Source organism: Anabrus simplex, chromosome 2, assembly GCF_040414725.1.
Source record: "Anabrus simplex isolate iqAnaSimp1 chromosome 2, ASM4041472v1, whole genome shotgun sequence".
Taxonomy (NCBI): Eukaryota; Metazoa; Arthropoda; class Insecta; order Orthoptera; family Tettigoniidae; genus Anabrus; species Anabrus simplex.
Genome location: NC_090266.1, coordinates 410,506,366 through 410,530,693, shown reverse-complemented (window position 1 = coordinate 410,530,693; position 24,328 = coordinate 410,506,366). Strand labels below are relative to the sequence as shown.

Genomic DNA, 24,328 nt, shown 5'->3' with positions numbered 1-24,328 from the left:
ACCAGGGCGTGGGAAAAGAATCATCAGAGAAATAAAAGAAGAAGGGGAAGACCGGACTAAACTGGTTAAGACACGTGGCTGAAAGCCCAGCGCTCCACCCATTGTAGATTTCGAGGAAAGTATCCGGTATGCCACTTAAATTTTTGTCATTAACGAACTGAACATCCTGCATTTAGAACCTGCCTGTGATTAAAAGTTGCTCACAGCCAGCCAGCCAGCCAATGACAAGTGGAGTGACGCTATGCGAGGCTGCGAAACAGGCAAGGCTGTGTGGTCAGTCTCTCCTCGCTAGTCGGATGTCCTTGCGTACAGCATGTGGTCTCTTCTGCTCTGTATCGGCCTGCTAACCCTGCTGTCTGGTGAGTACCTTGATTTTCGCTGCACATACACGAACGGATCAACTGAGAAATCCTACTATTCTGTCCGTCTAATCAATCTGGGTTGATGCAAAAGATCTAAACTTGTGGCAACATTTTGATGAACTGTTGTACGCTGTGCTAGCTAATGTGATAGGACGTTTACAATTAGACTGTCGTAATTAAGATTAGCATATGGAGGAAGAGTGGAATAGACTATAAATGAAATAAACACATGCAATTAATTCATCCAGGTGAGGTTCCAAGGACTACCGAACGTTCTTGCTGTTTGAATAATGAGAGTTCGAACCCTGTTAACACTTCATGAGTCTGTGCAATGTTAAATAGGCCCATTGCGCGATATGATACTTACATTGAAGGAAGCTGGCAATTATCCATAAAGTGTTAATTCTCTACCAGCCTAGTGGACTTTCGTGGAGAATTATATGTCACTCTTTCATGACTTCCAATGCAGCATATCAGTTCATTGAGGGTACCCATTACCCCTCGACCGGCCTATACCCCATAGAGAATCTACCATAAAAGAATCCCACCGCTTCCCATTTGAAGAGCTGGCTGATTAACCGAGATACCTAGAAAGTAATGGGCGTTCCGTAATCTTTACTGGCCAACTTGGGCTCAGAAGGCTAGCGCTCTGCTGTCTGAGCCACTCAGTCGGCTGCTTACGAATATAGTGCCTTCGTCGTCCTACTAAGACAGGGCTCCTCGGCCTCTCCGAAAACCGTAGAAGTAGTTGGTTGGACGTAAAGCTAATAGCAGTAGAATTATTATTCTTGTTCCACTATTGTCTTCTTCTTCTTTATCTGTTTACCACCCAGGATCGGTTTTACCCTCGGACTCAGCGAGAGATCATACCTCTACCGCCTCAAGGGCAGTGTCTTGGAGCTTCAGACTCTGGGTCGGGGGATACAACTGGGGTGGATGACCAGTACCTCGCCCAGGCGGCCTCACCTGCTATGCTGAACAGGGGCTTTGCGAGGGGATGGGAAGATTGGAAGGGATAGACAAGGAAGAGGGAAGGAAGCGGCCGTGGCGTTAAGTTAGGTACCATCCTGGCATTTGCCTGGAGGAGAAGTGGGAAAGCACGGAAAATCACTTCCAGGATGGCTGAGGTTGGAAACGAACCCACCTCTACTCAGTTGACCTCTTGAGGCTGAGCGGACCCCGTTCCAGCCCTCGTACCACTTTCCAATTTCGTGGCAGAGCCGGGAGTCGAACCCGGGCCTCTGGGGGTGGCAGCTAATCACACTAACCACTACACCACAGGGGCGAGCTTCCACGGCTGTCACAGCTACAAATGACACTGGGACTTCAGTCGAAGCTACATTTTGTTCTGGCCTATACCTAGAGACAGATGAAGGTATACTTTTCTCTTAAACAATTGAACCTATACATATGGTGTTTGTTGTAGGTATCCACTGGGTTTGTATATACATCGAAGGAAAATTATAATGTGATGGTAATTAAGTCTGACAAAATATTAAACGCAAGGAACACACAACACCATACGTTCATTCTTCCGTTTTTTCCTTTTATTTTTGAGTGACCTTACATAGTGAAAGTGAAGTCTACGTGATTATCTATATGTTAAGTCATCATTCCGGAGGCTGATTGGCTTCTTAAATAGCATCACCAAATGTTACATGGTTATAGGTAAACCGGCAAAGCCGACGACTGCATCAACATGAGGTACACGAGGCATGATGAGGAGTGAGTGAGTTTGCCAATGCTTCCCTCACTGAGGCAGAAAGTTCTATTGCAGGAAGGCCAGCCCTATGAGCAACACATTCCATAACACTCAGACGCACTGGTCGTGCTCCGAATGTCATTACTCAGCATCAGCAGCTTCCATATTGTCACAGCCATGTATGAGACTGGAGATACATCTCTGACATGTGCCAAGAGAGGTGTAATAATACTGCTTCCATAAAGAAATAGCTACAGGCCTCTTGATAATCTACGTGGCTGTAATATCTGTACCAGTGTTTGTATTTGTACAAGTGGCAAACAAGCTCGCAATTTTGCGTTACTGTTGATATCGTATTCATAGCAACGAGCCCTTCAGTTTTAAATGGCAGCTGAATCACAGGGACGTGGGTTTCATTTCAAAAACCATTAATGTATTGGTCGGGATTTGAACCGCAGCGGCCTTGGTGAGAAGAGATTGATGATGTCACTCGACTTCCACGTTCAGTGTTGGTAATACAATAGTGGTGTGTGCCCCCCGAAGAGAAAATCTGCCCATCTGTGAGGATGGGATCCTGCCTTTGATGAATTCTAATGCTGAAGATGACACAAACACGCAGCCCCAAAGCCACCGGAATTAATCAGTGAAGATTAAAATCCCCGACTCGGTCGGCAATTGAACCCGGGACCCCATGGACCTAACGCCAGCGTGCTAACCGTTTAGTCATTGAGCAGAACTATTTGTAATGAACTGGTACAACGACTAAGAATGAAGTGGCCGTGGTCTATATTCTAGATAGAACTTGCCTCTTCCAAAATTTCAGGTGTACGTAAAGAAAAATATTTTTAAAGAAACTGCTGCATGTGTGTGTGTGTGTGTGTGTGTGTGTGTGTGTGTGTGTGTGTGTGTGTGTGTGTGTGTGTGTGTGTGTGTGTGTGTGTTTGGGGGGAAGGGGAGGTGAAAGGAATTTATTTGGCTTTTGGCCCATCGACCACACAGCCAGTAAAACATTAAAAATTTACAAGTCACGCAATGATATATATATATAAAGAAATGGCATAAATGGCAGACAGAAAATATCACCTGAAACAGCCTCTTTCACACCACAAACTCCCTGGATGTTCTGACATTCACAATTTATGATTTGCACTTTTTTAAAATATGACTACAATCAATACAAATGTCTGATTAAATAAGAGAATTAAAAAAGACGCAAATACTTAAAACACTTTTTTTGAGAAATTGGGATAAAATCGCATATACTCTCTGTATAACAGGAGAAAGAAGAACTGGCACGCTGGTTGGGGACAATTTCTGTGAAAAGAATTATATGAGCGAATGAGTGAATGACACTCTGGCACAATAAATGGAAGAGTGTTGAGCATCAGAATGAGTGAATGGAAGAATGGATGATTACCTGACTGTCGATATAACGAATAAGCAGTGAGACGTAATGCAGACTTTGCTCAGTATTTTTAAACCATTAATAACTTATATGTAGGAAAAGGGATTTTTTTTGCTTTACGTCGCACCGACACAGGTAGGTCTTATTGCGACGATGGGATAGGAAAGGCCTAGGAAGTGGAAGGAAGCGGCCGTGGCCTTAATTAAGATACAGCCCCGGCATTTGCCTGGTGTGAAAATGGGAAACCACGGAAAACCATCTTCAGGGCTGCCGACAGTGGGGCTCGAACCCTCCATCTCCCGATTACTGGATACTGGCCGCACTTAAGCAACTGCAGCTATCGAGCTCGATGAAAAGGAATTTTAGGCAATAATAGGTTCGATTGAAAACGTACTTAACCAAGGCGCAAGCAACGGTTCTGCAGTGAGATTTTCATAATTATTAGCGATCTTAACTAGCAGAACCCCTAACATTCATGCAGATATCTGTAGAGTGGATAGATGATGCTTGCGCTTTGGTGAAGTTCGTTTGCAATCTAACCTATTATTGCCTAAAATCCTTTCCAACTTAAAAGCTTCTGAGTCTGACGAAACACAAAATATAACACATAGAACAATATCACATACATTATGTGCAATAAAAAAAGAAAAGGAAAGAACAGTTATAAGTTGCAAAATGAAAATTCACAGCCTGTTTCTAGCCATTCGACTGGGTCAGGAATAGAATAAATGAAGCCCCCCATCTAGCAGCGAGGATGGGAATTGTGCCGGCTGCCGAAGCCTGTCGCACTTCTCTGGGGCAATGATTAATGAATGACAGATGGAATGACGTGATAATGGAGAGTGTTGCTGAAATGAAAGATGACAGAAGAAACCGGAGTACCCGGAGAAGAACCTGTCCCTCCTCCGCTTTGTCCAGCACAAATCTCACCTGGAGTGGCCGGGATTTGAAGCACGGAACCCAGCGGTGAGAGGCCGGTGCGCTGCCACCTGAGCTACGGAGGCTCCAAAAAGAAATTGAAAATCTCTTCTTCTTATCTTAATCTGTTTACCCTCCAGGGTTGGCTTGTCCCTCGGACTCGGCGAGGGATCCCACCTGTACCGCCTCAAGGGCAGTGTCCTGGAGTTTCAGACTTTTGGATCGGGGATGAAACTGGGGAGAATGACCAGTACCTCGCCCAGGCGGCCGCACCTGCTATGCTGAACAGGGGCCTTGTGGAGGGATGGGAAGATTGGAAGGGATAGACAAGGAAGAGGGAAGGAAGCGGCCGTGGCCTTAAGTGAGGTACCATCCCGACATTTGCCTGGAGGAGAAGTGGGAAACCACGGAAAACCACTTCCTGGATGGCTGAGGTGGGAATCGAACCCACCTCTACTCAGTTGACCTCCCGAGGCTGAGTGGACCCCGTTCCAGCCCTCGTGCCACTTTTCAAATTTCGTGGCAGAGCCGGGAATCGAACCCGGACCTCCGGGGGTGGCAGCTAATCACGCTAACCACTACACCACAGAGGCGGGAAATTGAAAATAAAAGGTGGAATTTCACTTATTTATAATTGCCCAGTTTTTTATAGGTAGTATAAGTTACAGTGTTCGAAGTGTTATATTTCGTGTTTCGAATGACTGAAAAGCTTCTAAGTTGTATTGATTGTGTCGAAACTGGAAAAAAAATCCTTCTTAACAAATCATAAATTATGTCTAATTTATGCATAGGTATAGGGAACATTTTATATGGCCATGAAGCTCGCTCGTTTTTCACTAGACCTTCCATACTTCTGTTCAGAATTGTGGTCACTAGAATATTTTTATTTTATTTTTTGCTGGTGGCTTAGCACATCAACACATCAAAGGTTTCCGGCGACACACGGATTGGAAAGGAAGCGGCCGTGACCTTAATTAAGGTACAGCCCCAGAATTTTCCTGGTGTGAAAATAAGAAACCATGGAATACCGTCTTCAGGGCTGCCGGCGATGGAATTCGAATCCGCCATCTCCCGAATCCAAGCTCACAGCTACGCGACTGTAACCATAAGGCCAATTCGCCCCGTAAATATAACAATACTAATACCATCCCAGTATTCGTCTGGAACTGAAGTCTGGAAACTCGGAAATACCCCTTCTCGGATGGCTGACAGTGAGTTATAAGCCTACTTCGTTATTTGCTTATGTCACCATAAAAACATGGTGCAACAGCTCCGAAGGGCCATAGCCTACCAAGCGACCGCTGCTCAGTACGAAGGCCTGCAGATTATGAGGTGTTGTGTGGTCAGCACGAAGAATCCCTTCGGCCGTTATTCTTGGCTTTCTAGACGGGGGCCGCCTTCTCACCGTCAGATAGCTCGTCAATATTGTAATCACGCAGGCTGAGTAGACCTCGAACCAACCCTCAGGTATACAGGTAAAAATCCCTGACCTGGCCGGTAATCGAACCCGCAGCCTTCGGGTAAGAGGAAGGGACGTTAACCCTACACCTCGGGGCCGGCCCGCTTACGTCAATAGCCTTATAATTTCGTGTCACAGATAAAAATCAAACCTAGACCACGCCGACAGGCAATTCTGGCATAATCCGGTATAAGGCTCCCCTGGCTCACGAGTCTAACAGTGACCATTAATGATGTCTGGAAGACAGTATAGATGACTCCAAGGATACATGTCTCCTTGAGCTGTAGTCAGAATATAAAGCCATTCTTGGCCATGACTCGTACATTGATTATGAATACTTCCCGCAATCCGGTTTGCCTGCCGTGAGCTGAGCGGTACATCACTAAGACCGCAGGCGAAACACATGATACGCCACTAAGGCCAACGCGAGTAAAAGCTTTTATCCTAGTTTAATGCTACTTAAACCGAGATAACAGTTAAGTTTGTATTCACCAACAACATTATCTCGGATAACGAGTATTATCCCGGTTTAAAATTTTACTGGAGATTGGTTGGCCGGTAAAATGGGAAATCTAAGATAATGGCCTCCCAAGATGACTGCTCGTAGATGGCTTGAATATCTAATTGCTAGAGAAAAGTACAGTGACATGTAATATGATCAAGAGTACGCAATTAACAAACGTCCTAGATGGATGAAATTACGTGCGACATATTTCGAGGACTACGACGACACTGATTTTCAGACACATTTTAGCTTCGACACTGTCAGAGTTATCCATCACCAAACATAACCTGGAATTCCCAACACATAAAGGGAGGCATTCTGCCCGAAAGCAGGTCCGAGGTTCCGCAGAGGTGTGCCTGAGCCGGAGTAGGGTGGCCAGTTCCTTTCCGCTCTTCCATTCCCTCACCCCCACCAACAGCCCGTGGCATCCCATCCAAATCTTGACCACGCCCAATGTTGCTTAACTGCGGAGATCTCACGGGATCCGGTGTTTCAACACGGCTACGGTCGTTGGCTCCCAACACATAGGTAGGCCTTAAATGAAGTATCGATTATATCTTGTACGGTACACGACTGGGTGACTTTTAAATAAAGAATGAAGGAATACTGCCTTATATTTTGAGTGAAATATACAATGCGTAGGCCATAATTTATTTTCTTATTCCCTTTGTTGTCCGCCTCTGTGGTGTAGTGGTTAGCGTAATTAGCTGCCACCCCCGGAGGCCCGGGTTCGATTCCCGGCTCTGCCACGAAATTTGAAAAAGGTACGAGGGCTGGAACGGGGTCCACTCAGCCGCGGGAGGTCAACTGAGTAGAGGTGGGTTCGATTCCCACCTCAGCCATCCTGGAGTGGTTTTCCGTGGTTTCCCCACTTCTCCTCCAGGCGAATGCCGGGATGGTACCTAACTTAAGGCCACGGCCGCTTCCTTCCCTCTTCCTTGCCTATCCCTTACAATCTTCCCATCCCTCCACAAGGCCCCTGTTCAGCATAGCAGGTGAGGCAGCCTGGGCGTGGTCCTGGTCATACTCCCCAGTTGTATCCCCCGACCACGAGTCTGAAGCTCCAGGACACTGCCCTTGAGGCGGTAGAGGTGGGATCCCTCGCTAAGTCCGAGGAAAAAACCGAACCTGGAGGGTAAACAGATGATGATGATGATGATGATGATTCTCTTTGTTAATGCTTTCTGCCACCAAATTTAATAACAATTCACTCTCTCGGAAAGTCATGTTAGGCTTCTTTCTTCGTTTCTGCTAAATAGCCGACATATTTTTTGCAAATTATTTTCAAACCCCGAATGGAATCAAAAACTTGTTTACATTTCGATAGCGGCGGCAGTACGTAGTCATTTGTTTTCCGTGCGTTAGTATGAAACATTTGTGGTTCAGACTCAGATTGAAACGAAAACTTATGTTTGGTAAACCGAGATAATAAATTCTATGGTTATACGGAAGCGAGCGTTAACCGAGATAATGACATTATCCGAGTTTTGGAAATCTAAGATAACAGCTAAAGTAACTGGAGTTGGTGAATGCGGTTAAGAGCCCACATACACTACGTGCGTGGAGATGAATTTGGGAAACATGTTTGCTCTTGTCAGAACAGTCTTGGGGTCTATCGTGGTACACTTCTGAGGAAGTGGAGCGAGGTCTTCGATCTGAACATAGGCAGAAAGCCCAGAGTACAGTATATCAAGTCTGTTTCCCCTCGACTTGTGTTTCCTCATAGGTGTGGCGGCGGACTGCAGAAGCTATTGGAAGTAAATGTCTGATTTACTGGCACGTTAGCCGAAATGAGTGGCTCGGAGTAAGAGCGCTCACATTTTGAGCCTAAGTTTGCGGGTTCGATCCCAGCTCAGTCTGTTGGTATTTCACGGTGCTCAAATACGCCCAACCCGTATCGATAGATTTACTGGCGCATTATGGAGCTCCTGTGGGACAATATTTCAGCGCTTCGGCGTCTCTTAAAACAATAGTAGTGAAAGGACGTTATTCTTATTACGCAAGCTTGGACTTGGAAGTTACTGTTAATATCGTGATCATAGCCACAGGATCTCCACCTTTTTGTGAAATTCGAACCCAGAGCGATGTGGCTTTTCTTTTCTTTAAGTCCACATTCAATGGCAAGGATCTGAACCACGGCCGCCAGTGATAATGCAACTTGGCTGTCACGCCCTCTACTGCAAGGATATTATTTCGGCACTCCGGGTAAATCAATAGACTCGTAAAACTACAATCTTAGGAGACCTTAAAAATGACCAATGCCTTGAAAATTGCAGTGTTACCAGGGATCTTAACCACAGGGATGTAACTTTTTATTTCTAAACTCGCATATTCACTGGCCGCGATTCGAACTGAGGCCAGTGGTGATGTCACTCAACTATCATGCCAATTAAAGGATACTCTCCCAGGAAATAATTACCAGCGGGCGAGTTGGCCGTGCGGTTAGGGCCGGTAGCTGTGAGCTTGCATCCGGGAGATAGTGGGTTCGACCCCCACTGTCGGCAGCCCTGAAGATGTTTTTTGTGGTTTCCCATTTTCACATCAGGCACATAATGGGTCTGTACCTTAATTAAGGCCACGGTCGCTTCATTCCCACTCCTAGCCCTTTCCTATCCCATTGTCGCCATAAGATATGTCAGTGTCGGTGCGACGTAAATCAAATTGTAATAAAAATTTAAAAAAAAATCCACCAACAGTCCCACGTGGTTCGTTAGTGAGAAGTCTGTCTAGTTCGGTATATTCTGATGTATAAATTTGTAATTTGGGAAAGGTGGTGGCCGTAACGCATGGAATTTGCTCGCCGCTGACGTGGTTTATCATCAGAGATTCAATTCAAGGGTGACAGTAAAATTCGAACTAATCGAGAGAGTTGGCCGTGCGGTTAGGGTCGCTCAGCTGTTAGCTTTCATTCGGGAGAGATTGGGTTCGAACGCACTGTCGGCATCCCTGAAGATGGTTTTCCGTTGTTTACCATTTTCACACCTGGCAAATGCTGAGACTGTACTTTAATTAAGGCCACGGCCGCTTCTTTCCCACTCCTTACCCTTTCTATCCTATCTGTGTTTGTGTGACGTAAAGACAATTGAAAAAAAAAATAATAATCAAACTCTTATTTAGTTCCAGCACATTTCCTAGGGCTGTAACGTGTCAGGGACGGCCAGTACAAATACAATGGTAACACGCTTTTTCAGCACCGACTGCGAAGTATAGTTGGATGAGGTCATCACTTTCATGGTTAAATCAAAAGAAATTAGGGGAAGTTAAACACATATTATTATTATTTTTCTTTTTGCTAGTTGCTTTACGTCGCACCGACACAGACAGGTCTTATGGCGACGATGGGACAGGGAAGGGCTAGGAGTGAGAAGGAAGCGGCCGTGGCCTTAATTAAGGTACAGCCCCAGCATTTGCCTGGTGTGAAAATTGGAAACCACATAAAACCATTTTCAGGGCTGCCGACGGTGGGATTCGAACCCACTATCTCCCGAATACTGGATACTGGCCGCACTTAAGTGACTGCAGCTATCGAGCTCGGTATTATTATTATTATTATTATTATTATTATTATTATTATTATTATTATTGTTGTTGTTGTTGTTGTCGTCGTCTGGAACCAACAAAATACATGCGTAACAACATATCATATGAACATATGAACTCCAAAGACGCTGTTCCAGAGTAAACTTCATATAGATTCCTGCCCACATCGGGGAACCACATAATGAATACATAGATGCCTTAGCGAAGAAAGCATGCGTTAGCGGACAGGTCATGAATACTACCAGCAACTTCATGGATTATACTGCTATTATATGCAAAAGAGCCAATACGCAGTGGACAAAGAAGTGGGAAGAAATAAGAGGCCATATTACTCAATGATCGAACAGAATCGCCTGCTATGTCCTTGTTTCGCAAAATGGAATTCTCAACGAGGATTCATCTCGACAATCACTCGAATGCGATTCAGTTTTAGAAGTCACCTTCATCGTGTCAATGTAGTGCATACACCGTACTTACATCATTTGGTTCTTAAATGTATTCATTACCACAAACAGCAAGATGTGTTGATTACATCTTTGATCCATACTAAGCAGCAGTTACCATCGTGCATCAGGAACCATGTAACAGAATCTCGCCTACAAATTTGAATGATTTTATATGGATATCTCTGTAATTATAGTGTGAAAATGTGCAATGTAGATGTATGATACAGATACAACGTCGACACAACAAAATGAACAAAGAAACCCAATTGCGGAACATTTCATTTATGATCTTCGCCTACCAAAACGACTGCTGCCCTGCTAGATGGCCTGCAGTTATCGGAATCCCACGTGGTTGACGTTACGACACCCTCAACCGTACTAATTGATTTTCGCAACAGGGTCTTTTGCCTTTCATATCAACAGTTCCTCAGCTGTACTCACGGAGCTGCGTGAACCCCATTCTAGCCTTCAGTGCGGAAGTAAAATCACTGTGTTGGTCGGGAATCGAACACAGATTATTATACATTTACGCCATGCTTTTCTAAAGAAATGACTATAAGAATAGTGTGCTGTACCTGTTCACTCTGGAAGCGGGAAACACAGAGAACCACTTCTAGTATTAAAGTATTCAAGTTCTTTAAGGTTTTTCATCGTCAAATTGTCCGGCTCCATAGCTAAATGGTTAGCGTGCTGGCCTTTGGTCACAGGGGTCCCGGGTTCGATTCCCGGCAGGGTCGGGAATTTTAACCTTAATTGGTTAATTTCGCCGGCACGGGGGCTGGGATGTGTCGTCTTCATCATCATTTCATCCTCATCATGACGCGCAGGTCGCCTACGGGTGTCAAATCAAAAGACCTGTACCTGGCGAGCCGAACTTGTCCTCGGACATTCCCGGCACTAAAAGCCATACGCCATTTCATTTTTTATCGTCAAATTGGCAGCGTTTCGCTCCAGTATGGCAGTGGGCTTTCCTTAATATTCACAATCGATTAAATTAAATTATAGCGAGCGAGTTGGCCGTGCGTTTAGGGGCACCACGCTGTGAGTTTGCATTCGGGAGACAATGGGTACGAATCCTGCTGTCGGCAGCCATGAAGATGGTTTTCCGTGGTTTCCCATTTTCACACCAGATAAATGCTCGGGCTGTACCGTAATTAGGCCACGGCCGCTTCCTTCCCGCTCCTAGCCCTTTCCTATCCCATCGTCGCCATAAGACCTACCTGGATATTGGCCGTACTTAAGCGACTGCAGCTATCGAGCCCGGTGAACTCTCTTACTCTCACCCCACTACAGCACAACACAAACTGTCAGCTTTAACAACTTCTACTAAAAGCATTTGAAAACGAACTAATGCATAGCGTTTCGTTAATTGTTGCGTTGACATAAACCAGATGCCTCTATATCTCGCTCCCGTGGCTCCCGCACTCGGGCTTGTTCGCTCTCCTACTACACTACATGCTACGATCATAGTGCAGAATCGCTGGATGAGGAATAATGCACTGAAATGCAGGATTGGTAAATGCTACTGTAAATAGATCATTTTAACCGTGGCAGAAGTAGGCCTAAGTTGTTTAATACATGGGAAGAAAAGAACGTCTCTTATGCTATTGAAACGGGACAGTACTTCCGACCTTCAAATACGGGAAATCCCGTATAAAATGGGACACCTGGCAAACCTAGTTGCATTCTCTTCCTTTCCTTCGACAGTCACTGGCGTATAACCTCTACTCTGTCTTTTCCTCTACCTGCCCTTCCTGACCTTTCAAGACTTCCAACTATCAATGACCTTGTTCATGAGAGGCCGAGATGTTTGTGGTATTCTCTTTTCTGGCCTTTTGCTTAGTATAGTCATTTGTATCCTCTTCACCAGGGGACAGTATCCAGAATGTTTCGCTTTTTAGAACAACGATAATCACCACCATCATCGATCTTCACTTCCTTTATCGGTTGTGCGTAAGTGTGTGACGTGCGTGTGATCAAGCAGTCGGTGACGCACGGATTGTGAGCCAGTTACTACAGATTCGCTACACGTTCCTTGGTCGGTACAATGAAGGATAATGAAATCAATGTTAAGTAAAATGGCAACCAGCTCAGAGATTACCACTACAATGTTCCTCCCGAGACTTCTAGTGATTTTCAGAAAACAATTCGAGTGTTTGAAACGACTTTGATGCATAGAACGAAATATTATTCATTTTTACTTCACGACTTAAAAACCTTACCCACACAGAACTTGACTGGTTTGGAGGCTAACGAGGCACCGAATTGTTATCTGACAACATGGGTATCATGACATAATTTTGCGTTCAAGAGATCAAAAGAAGAAATCGAATAGCACAAATTCGGATCATTATGATGGTTAAGGTAAAGTATTCCGATCAATAATATCGTGTAACCTACAGCGGATAATTGAATGCACGTGGCCTTCACGTTATCTTGTTGGGACAAAACATTCCCTTGTTGTCAGCTTTGGTTAATTTCTCCCGGTGATTTCAGTACTCATCCAAACTGATGGCCTTATTTCGAGAAAGCATATCATACTACAATACCCTTAAACACCCCTAGAATGTAAGCCATGAATATTCTAAAAACGCCTTCCAGACCAATGAATCACCAACGACGTTATCTTTACTTTCCAGTGTATAAACACGCCAGTGTAATATTCTTCCTCTTGTACAAGATTAATATCATGGACGGTACTGTAACTTCTTTTCCTTCAGATCCAAACTCAACAAAAGCGTACAACTTCTATTGATAAGCGAATTCTAATGAGCGTCGCAGTCAAACGGAACTTCGTACATATTTACATTACAGTATATAAAATAACCGAAAGACACATACAGTACTTGCAAAAATCCCATTTATTATCTCGTGATGTGAATCTGAAATTATTCCTGGACTTCAAAAAATGTATCTTCATTTAAGGCAGCTGATATAATAACTAATTGGGCTCTTCATTTGCTACGTCATAAGTGTAGGAAGGTGATGTGATCAATTTGCTTGTTGTTTAAAGGGGCCTAACATCTAGATCATGTGATCAATTTAAACAACGTAAGAAGCACACTCACTCCTAATATTTATGATCTCTATATAACTCATAAAGAAACGAAATGATGGGCATAAAAGCGAATGAAGTATGGCACAAAAATTGCAAGCGCCTAGAATAGGAGAACTACTGCATTCTATTCTTTTTTCGTTACACCGACACAGATAGGTCTTACGGTGACGATGGGATAGGAAAGGACTGAAGTGGGAAGGAAGTGGCCATGGCCTTACTCTTCTTCTGCCGCTTATCGCACTGTATTGCTCGTGCGAACCTGGCTCTGTCTTTTTACGGCTGGATTCCCTTGGTGTGCCTTGCATATATGAAGAAGCGTTTACTGGGATAAACGCTCATACCCAGAGCCAGAGTGGTTAACCAGACGCAGTTAAATCCCTAATCTAGCCGGGAATCGAACCCGGGACCCTCTGAAACGAAGGCCCCGTAATGACCATTAAGCCACGCAGTCGGACAAAACTCTGGAGAATATCAGATAATATTACTACCGGTCAAGTATCTGTCAGATTGCATTCGGGAAATAGTGGGTTTGAACCCCACTGTCCATGGCCCTGAATATTATTGTCCGTTGCTTCCCATTTTTCACAACAGGCTGTACCCTAATTAAGGCCACGGTCGCATCCTTCCCACTCCTAGTAGCCCTTTCCTATCCCATCGTTGCCGTAAAACCTGTCTGCGTCGGTGCAAAGCAAAACAAATAATATTAATATTAATAATATTAATAATAATAATAATAATTGTTCCGGGGTTTTCGTGGATCACAGAGGTGAAAGAAGGTGCGGGCTAGAATGGGTCTATCAAGGAAAGTCAAAGGTTCTCTTAAAACTTTAAAATAAAGGTTATATTTCCTTTCTGAAAATTAAATGTTAACAAACAATATTTCAGGTACGGGTAGTCAGATACAAAATACCAATTTAGATTCAAGAATAGAAAACCCAAGGATTGGTAATTTAAAAGTTTTGAGCTTCAAGCTCCAACTTGACAAGTTTACAACGTCGCTAATGTTGCGTTTAGTTAGATAAGGAGAGATATCTCCCAAATCAGAATTTCCAAGTGCACTTTGCTCCAACAGTTACAATTACGGCCTTCCAAAAGCACCACTCAATAGTACACAGAAATCTATTACAGAACCAGAAAAGAGCTTACAGGCTCTACAACTTCAAAAAGGAGACTGTGCTCCCAACCCTTACAGCATGATTCAGGCAACCTTTAAGTTACTTTAAAGATTAGAGTTTCTTTGTTCAATAAAATTACATTTCTAGGCCTCTCTAGGTAGAACCTATAAATTACAATGCCAGATTAATTACCTATTGTATTACACAGGGGTATCTAGTACCCATACTACCGGGCCTTCATGAAAAGGAACAGGTTATATTCCTGGCCCAAACACAAAATGTATGGAGGCGTACACTTGCGCTCCTCGAAATCAGAAATTAAAACCCTACTTGGCCTTGTGGCCCGACGATGCCGAGGCTAAGCCCACACTACTGAGGTGACTAGAAAGACACGTTAATTTATGATTTACAGGAGAAAAACAGTTACAAAATCATAGTCACCTCAAGATAAATTGCTGGGGAATTCGAGAGGGTAACGCACTCTCTATCCCCGATTTACAGGTCACGACTTTAGGAAATTTTACATGAGAAAGAAGAAAGTTTACATTTTAGAAAACAGACGGTTACATAGTTAAAGATTAGAACCTTCCCCTCGAGTTCAGCTTTCGGAGATAACTACAGAGATAGAAAACTGGTAGCCATTACCTGGGCTATGTTCTGCCTGCCGAAGAATGAGGATCCCCGTCCCCTCTCTTAACACACACACACACTCAGTAATTCGGCGATCAATAAGACAAGTTAGCTCGAAAAAGCTACAGCTTTTATACCCGAGGAGAAGCTTCGAGAAGGCTCTGGACTAAATACGGACACACCCTCTCATTTTTATTGGCAGATAAAATAGGTACAAAAAAGTTTGATTGACTGAAACACAAATTTATGACATTTCTGATTTGTCAAAACCCAAAGCTGGCGGGATGAGAAAGAAGTGTTGCAACCCTTGAAGTTTCAAAAATAATGAGTCAATTCAGTTGAGAAAACCAATAAATAAAAATTGTCTTCAAATCACTGATTACTCCACTTTGCACCAGAGTGCATGACCTCAGTTTTTTAGTAGAGCTCTCTATGGAGAAAATTGCGAACTTCGTGTGATACACCAAAACAAAACAAGGAAATCAGTCAGTTTAGGAAACTTAAAAATATCATATTCCTCTGTTATTTAGTAGTGACGTCTTCTGGTCAATGTCCCAGCTTCATGCACTAGCTGTTTCAAGTTTCGAATGCTAGATAGCGTTCCTTAAGGCTCTTCTTTTAAATGCACGGGGATGAAGTGTACCTCCCGGCACAATAATAATACTTCGTAGTCTTAAATTAAGGGAGTTGAAAGAAACCAAAGGTGTCCATTTTAAGTTTCATTTTTATCTGACCAGTGTTTCTATTTGCTTACATTTACCCAAACGTAATTTGGAAACTCCTCAAGTGTTGACATACTATTAATGTTATATCTTCAAATAGATAACATCTAAAATTACCGATTTTTAAATGTACAACTCTGGAACTATGTTTTATTTAAAACGATGTCCTGTAGGAAACAGATGTGTTAGCATTATATTCGTACAGGGAAACAAAACCAAACCAAACCAAATCAAACCGAAATCCATGGCGCAACAACTCCGAAGGTCCATGGTCTACCAAGGGACCGCTGCTCAGCCCGAAGGCCTGCAGATTACGGGGTGTCATGTGGTCGGCACGACGAATCCTCTCGACCGTTATTCTTGGATTTTAGACCAGGGCCACTACCTCACCGTCAAATAGCACATCAGTTGTAATCACACCGAGCGAGTTGGCCGTGCGATTAGAGCCACGCAGCTGTGATCTTGCATTCGGGAGATAGTGGGTTTAAATCCCTCCGTCGGCAGTTCTGACGATAGTTTTCCGTGGTTTCCCATTTTCACACCAGGTACCTACCTGCGTGTGTTCACGAGACGTTAAAACAAAGCACACCATGAAGGCCCTGGGTGGAGAGGAAGGTAAAGGTTTTCCATTAACCATAACCCCGTCACTATGCGGGATAATATTGTTAGCTCTACACCTAGTCGCCTTTGCTCTTATCAATTAACCATGTACTAATTTCTCTTAGAGGCTGAATGAACCTTAGCCCCTCCAGAAGTGCTAATCTCGTTCTAAATTTTTCGACTTCCTCGCAGAGGGTCGACCCAAAATTCTTCTGTTTGAACCGAGCATGCCTTTACACCTCAGTCAAGCAGCACCTAGTGCGAAAACCAATAACAAATTAAGTGTTCCAATCATTATTGTGGTCAACTAATTCTAAGTACTTCAGCAATAACGAGTTTTAATTACGAGTTCTCCTCGTTAGTGGTCAACACCATAGGTTATCCAGGAAGCACCCCGGACTATCAGATCGGTTATCTATCAATTGCGGGTTTCGTCGTTCCTGTCATTAAGGAAGAAGGACGTGGCTTTGGTTGTTTCATATCAAATGTTTGCACACTTGTTTCCTTTAGGCCCAAGGAAAGAGTAAAGTGAGAATATCAATACTACGGCACCATGTAGACTGGAAAGAATAGTTGACGAGGGAGTTATATAGAAGATTTACGATAAATCGTTCCTATATCAACGTGTCAAATATTATTATCTCGTAATTAAGTTGCGTTAAATGTTTTATACTTCGTGGCAGAAGTAAAATGAGATTTGTGAGTATGGAACAGAAACAGTATGAAAAATACAGAGAACCGAGCTCGATAGCTGCAGTCGCTTAAGTGCGGCCAGTATCCAGTATTCGGGAGATAGTAGGTTCGAACCCCACTATCGCCAGCCAGTACGCTGGCCCTTTCCTGTCCCATCGTTGCCACAAGACCTATCTGTGTCGGTGCGACGTAAAGCAACTAGCACAAAAAAAAAAAAAAAAATACAAAACTAGAATACTTGATCTCATATTCACTGCTATCCTCTATGTCTGAATGGTCAGCGTACTGGCCTTCGGGTCAGGGGGTCCCGGGTTCGATTCACGGCCGGGTCGGGGATTTTAACCTTAATTGGTTAATTCCAGTGGCTCGGGGGCTGGGTGTGTGTGGCGTACTCAACATTAGAAATCATCCTAGGTAGGGCCCTCATCTTCACAGACATGCAGGTCGCCTAATAGGCCGTCTACTAGAAAAAGACCTGCATCAGGCCCCTCCGGAGGCCATACGTCATTATTATGGCGTAACGACAAAATGTTCTGTTACTCATTGTCAGCTTATCGTTTCACATGCTTACTTCGCATCAACACAATGTGGATTTGCAAGATTTCTGTTCTCCACTAAGCAAATCTGTAGCATATTTTGATTTAGTTACTTTATTATTGCCGTCTCGTAAGACTGCAGAAGCAGGATGCAGTTTACTGAAGATAGGAAACACCCGTATATTTTACCAAAAATGGCCGCGCAGTCCTCTACGAGGAAAAAAATCAATATCCCCATTCTTCTGCTTCATTTTTGCATCCAATTTCAGAAGCCACTGCAGGAATATATTAACAGTCACTTGAACCTTCTTGTTTGCATTGTATTAAACAAAATTTTAAACACGAAATCACCAACATTCAAAAATTCCGAATGAAAATGACTACAGTAACTTTGCTGAAGTCTTACGTGGCCATTTTCTTAAGATTATTAAGCATCTAGAGCAGAGGTGCTCACGCTGGGCATTTCGTCCCGGGCGGGCAGGCAGTCGATGAGCGTATGCTATTCAACCACATGACGTTGCGGTTACGTCGCGAGGTTGGGAAAAGTTCTCCCAATCACTTTCGATCACTGCGGTGATACACGAGTTTGAAATGGAGGTAGTAAATAATGGAAGTAAGTTATGTATGTTAATTGCAGTTTACGTATTTTGACCACAATCTCAAATAGTTTTTATAATGTACGTAAAGAATTACAATTTTCACTATAAAATTTTAAGACGTGCTTTAGAAGCATTTCTAATATAATACAGAGTTAGGCTTCGGCCACAGTGCAGGCGGCGAGCGGAGCGTTGCGTTGTGTGGCGGCAAAGATAAGACTCAAACCTGCGTTAGCAAATGCATGTGGCCATAGTGCCAGCGGCGCGTCATTTTGGAGGGGAAGTTGGCTCAAGGACAACGCTGCCTGCCGCCAGCCGCTCAGTCCTGTTTGAGATTTCAGCTGCGCCGCTCGCAATGACTGTTCGTGAGTTAACAGGAGAGGAGATGAAAGTGTTAATTTCTGAAGTTCAAACCTGAACTTTCCTATGGAATGACAGAGAGAACAACTTCGAAAACCTAACAGCGACAAGGGAAGCCTGTAAAGAGATTGGAACGATCTTAAATGTACCAGATAAATTCAGTTAAAAATTAATCACGGTTATGGACATAAACAATATTGTCTTTAATGCATCATATTATTATTATTATTATTATTATTATTATTATTATTATTTTACGTCCTATTGTTATTGTTTAATTAATATTATTATCCATTGTAATATATTGCCGATATGAAAACTTGTGTTCGTCATTACATCTGACTTTTATGGGTCTCTGGAAGTTGGTGACTTGCTTCTGCAATCGCGCTTTACGTTTTACAAAGAAGTCAAAAGTTTGAATGGACATAGAAGTTATATATTTGAAAAATCTTAGCAGGAAATCAATTCAGTTCTCCATATAAATGATAAAATTCCCCATGCATTTCACGTTATTTATTTACCTACTGGATGATTACGAAATTCTCTCTTAGTCCTGCGTCGAATTCTTCAGTTTAGATAAAAAAAAATTCTAAAAGCAGAGACAAACGAGAAACCTTTGAAACTGCCATTATCTAATCACCTCGTGCAGGGGAGATACCGCGCCGCTTACTGACTCTCGCTAGATGTCCACACAGGCGCTCTCTCCTCCCCACTCTTCAACTTTTCGACAGCGGCAACGCTCCGCTCGCCCCCTGCACTGTGGCCGAAGCCTTAAGGTGGATAAGATGTGGCTTGTGCTTGCTGGGGTTTATCTTCTTCTTCTTAATCTGTTTACCCTCCAGGGTTGGTTTTTCCCTCGGACTCAGCGAGGGATCCCGCCTCAAGGGCAGTGTCCTGGATTGTGAGACATTGGGTCGGGGGATACAACTGGGGGAATGACCAGTACCTCGCCCAGGCGGCTTCACCTGCTATGCTGAACAGGGGCCTTGCAGTGGGATGGGAAGATTGGAAGGGATAGACAAGGAAGAGGAGAGAAAGTGGCCGTGGCATTAAGTTAGGTGCCATCCCGGCATTTGCCTGGAGGAGAAGTGGGAAACCACAGAAAATCACTACCGGGATGACAGAGGTGGGAATCGAACCCACCTCTACTCATTTAACCACCCGAGGCTCTAGCCCTCGTACTATATTTCAAATTTCGTGGCAGAGCCAGGAATCTAACCCGGGCCTCTGGGGGTGGCAGCTAATCACACTAACCACTACACCACAGAGGCGGACTGCTTGGGTTTATATGATCTGATAACCTCGCCAACAATCTTGCTTTACATCGCACCGACGATGGGATAGGAAAGGTCTAGGAGTGGGAAGAAATCGACCGTGGCATTAATTAAGGTACAGCCCCAGCATTTGCTTGGTGTGAAAATGGGAAACCACGAGAAACCCTATTCAGGGCTGCTGACAGTGGGGTTCGAACCCACTATCACTCGAATGCAAGCTGATAGCTACGCAGCCACTTGCTCGGCAATATGAAGTCATCAACACACACACACACACACACACACACACCCCAGCCATACAAGCAGATATTTCAGCACGAGTACAGCGGTTTAGTCGCTTTTTAAGATGTTCAGAACTCTTCTTCCTCGAACCGCTCTAACGTTGCAACATTAAAGTCTCAATAAGTCGCAGTTTTCATGGTGTTTGACTGTTGAATTTCACAATCTAAACGTTATTTAACAACGTTGCCATTGTTGATTGCAATCATTTGTGCTCTCTTGCTACGACATTTTGTTTCAATTCCACGTCTATGTCTTAAAGTATGTCCAGCTGTGCTCCAGATAAATGTATTTGCGAGAAAGTGAAACCATGCTGTAAATGAAAGAAGATCCTCTGGAAAATACACCTCCGACCACCTAACAAGGGTTGCCGGACAATTGCGGTCACGGACATTTGCGGTCGCCGGACATTTGCGGTCACTGAGATAAACTTGTGCCCACTCACAGAAATTCCCCAGTTGTCACAGGACATTTGCGGTCACTGCAGCAGGGGATGGCTCTCATTAGCTTAATCTCGGGGTATCCCCGCTAACCTGCCTGAACAGCTGCTCGCTCCTTGCAGCTCAACATTTTTAATTGAGTGCGAGTGAGAGTGTGTGTGTGTATTTCCTAAATTTCTCATTAAGCTTGAAAAGCGACTTAAGTATGATTATCTTGTACAAAGGAACTAAATTATAACGACGCTTACCTAAAAGCGACAAAAATAATTGACGAAGCTTTAGTTCAGCTGATTTTAAACACGCCAAAATTATTCAGTACAATAACTATGCCAGTCTAAAGCCTGGATAAAGTGTGATGGGAATCAGCATTTTAAAACATGTAATTTACTGTCGAACAAATTATTGTATGTACCGGTACTCGAATTTGGAGGTTGTTCCCCCCTGTGGGTCGGGGACGCAGACGAAGAATACATCCACGGTATACCCTGCCTATCGTAAGAGGCAACTAAATGGGGCCCAGGGCGCTCACAACTTGGGAGCGTGGGATGGCAGGATCGAACCTGCCAGTTGTGGCCAGAAGACCAGCGCCTCAACCGTGTGAGTCACTGAGTCTAATTCTTTCCCATCGCATTTTCTCCGAAAAATATGTTAGCGTGACGTTAGACTACCAGAAATAAATAAATACATAAATCAGTAAATAAATAAATGAAAATACACAACCTGATTCCAGTCATTTGACCAGGTCAGGGATGGAATGAATGAAGCTCCCATCTAGCGGCGAGGATAGTAATTGTGCCGGCTGCCGAAGCCTGTCGCACTCCTCTGGGTAATGATTAATGACTGACAGATGAAATGAAATTATATTGGAGAGTGTTGCTGGAATGAAACATGACAGGGAAATCCGGAGTGCCCGGAGAAAAACCTGTCCCGCCTCCACTTCGTCCAGCACAAATCTCACATGGAGTGACCGGGATTTGAACCACGGAAACCAACGGTGAGAGTCCGGTGCGCTGCCACCTAGCCACGGAGGCCAGCAAATAAATAAATAAATAAATAAATAAATAAATAAATAAATAAATAAATAAATAAATAAATAAATTTAATTAACGACGAATTAACTTTTGTTTTTCTAAAAATGAAGGACTGGTGCGGAATAAAACAGTGTTTTTTTACCTTGGCCTACCTTTAATTATTCCACGATAAATAAATAGGAAACTTATTTTTTGAATTAGCCTCTGATGTTTGTATATAAAAATTCACTTTGTAGAGTATTAGAGTTTAAATATCAAATATACAAGCTTGTGAAAAATTACAAAGCCTTGGAACAAAATCTTTAGGCCTACAAATAAAATTATTATTTTCTGTATGTACTTCAAATTTTTGACTCATATTTCGTTTTTATATTAGCTAAATGATTGGCGTCATGGTATTCAAATCAGAGGTTCTGATTCCAGGACGGGTCGGGGATTTTAATCGCATCTGGTTAACGCACTACACTAACAAATACCGCAGAAAATCGCCATAGTGAATGCATCCCTCCATACAGGGTTGAAATCAGGAAGGGTCTCCACACAGGGTTGAAATTAGGAAGGGTATCCGGGCAAAAAACAGGGCCAAGTCAACATGTGTACAACACCGTTCACACCGCCGGCGATAGGAAAACAACAGATAGGGAATCTGCCACCTGGGCGACTGCCCTAAATGCAGATCAGTAGTGATTGATTGATTGAATGATGATTTCGTTTTCGTGATGGTGGTGATTACTGTTTTTGTGAGAAATTAGAACGGTGCCACCATTCTCCTTTAAAAATAAACAGAAAAAATTCGAATAGGTCCGACTCCCTTTTAGGGAAAAAAGAAGGGAAAGGCCACGAAGGACGTGAAAATTTAAGACTCCCTGGGCTTGGCAAACATTGTGCCGTGGGGGTCGGAAGAGAACAAGAGTTGATCAAGAGAGGCCGGATATGAAATAGAATATATTTATTTATCATCTACAGAATTGTATGTTACCAAAAAGGATGACATGACTTGTTCTTCTCCTTCAGACACACCCAGGTGACGATTTCATGTTGACCTTCCCTATACTTTCTGTACATATAACCAGTTGCCTTATTAGTGAATGTCAAATCCTTTACAGCACACAGCAGTAAATACTTACACCAGGAAATTTCGATATAGAATTGTGTTTGTGTCTGAAGGTATCATTCTTTAAACAATGCCGGCGAGAGAAAAAATAATGTTAATCTGCAAGGAGGGAGCAGTACATAGCTCAGGCAGGTTAGAGGGGATTCCCGGAGATTAAGTTAATGAGGCCCATCCCCTGCTGCAGTGACCGCAAATGTCCTGTAACAACTGGGGAATTTCTGTGAGTTGGCACAAGTTTATCTCAGTGACCGCAAATGTCCGTGATTTTGTGATGACCGCAATTGTCCGTGACCGCAAATGTCCGGACACCCTAATAAGCAAATTGCTCACTATTTCCATGGCGTGACACTGTTTGTAATACACGAAGCAAGGAAACGGCTATTTCAGTTTCAAAACAGCAATTCTACTGTTGTTTCCATTCACATCCTTTCGCTCATCAGCCTGCATTTCCCTTTCATTAAATAGCTTCCCAAATTTCCGGGTGCGAAACAGGCATTTCTTACTGTTACTTTCTTTCTGTGAGTGCCCCTGAACTTTATTTTCCTCCATATGGTCCACTTTCACTTCCATATCTCCTCACAATTACTAGATTTATATCAAAAGACATGGCGCTTCATGCAGTTGCGGCGCGTGGATATAACATTTGGGGGGTTCACTGATTTGAAAAATAACGTGTTCGAAGTTTTTGTTACTTGATGTTTGCGTAGATGTAAAATAGTGACATTGCTTGATTAACAACGCGACTGCAGCTGCAAGAAGTTACGAAAACAATGAGAAATAAATTAGAGTGAATATGACTTGTTATTACCTTAAGCTGATCCAGTTTCGTCTGATGTTGAAGACGTTGCTGCCGTAGGAATAGCAGCGTGTTAGGCAGACAAGTGTTTATATTTCTTGACGTGTTTTGTTGCTTACTTTTCATAAAACACATATTACTAACATTAATTATATAAACATATGCAAATGCCATAAATATCGTAGCTACCAAAATATGCTGGTTCATTGCCGTTAATTACATCTTCTTCTTCTTCTGTTTACCTTCCAGGGTTGGTTTTCTCTCGGACTCAGTGTCCTGGAGCATGAAACTTTGGGTCGGGAGATACAATTAGGGAGTATGACCAGTACCTCGCACAGGCGGCCTCACCTGCTATGCTGAACAGGGGCCTTGGTGGTAGATGAAAAGATTTGAAGGGATAGACAAGGAAGAGGGAAGGAAGCAGCCGTGGCCTTAAGTTAGGTACAATCCCGGCATTTGCCTGGAGGAGAAGTGGGAAACCACGGAAAGCCACTTCCAGGATGGCTGAGGTGAAAAATCAAACCCACCTCTACTCAGCTGACCCCGTTCTAGCCCTCGTACCACCTTTCAAATTTCGTGGCAGAGCCGGAAATCGAACCTGGGTCTCCGGGGGTGGCAGCTAAACACACTAACCACTACACCACGGAGGTGGACACCATTATAACATACCTGTAAAAATACACACTATTAAACAAAGACATACTTCGTTCTACAAGAACATCCTCAGATTCTTACTAATCACTTAAA

The 24,328-nt window shown here is 43.4% G+C and overlaps 1 protein-coding gene across 1 annotated transcript in view; it reads left to right on the top strand.

Moving 5' to 3' along the window:
- Positions 1-216: 216 nt before the first annotated feature.
- Positions 217-24,328, top strand: part of LOC136862864 (phenoloxidase-activating factor 3) — a 144,256-nt gene continuing 120,144 nt past the window's right edge. The window contains exon 1 of the mRNA XM_067139129.2: positions 217-359. Within this exon, the coding sequence (XP_066995230.2) occupies positions 314-359 (46 nt within the window). The 5' untranslated portion in view covers positions 217-313. The remainder of the gene's footprint in view (positions 360-24,328) is intronic.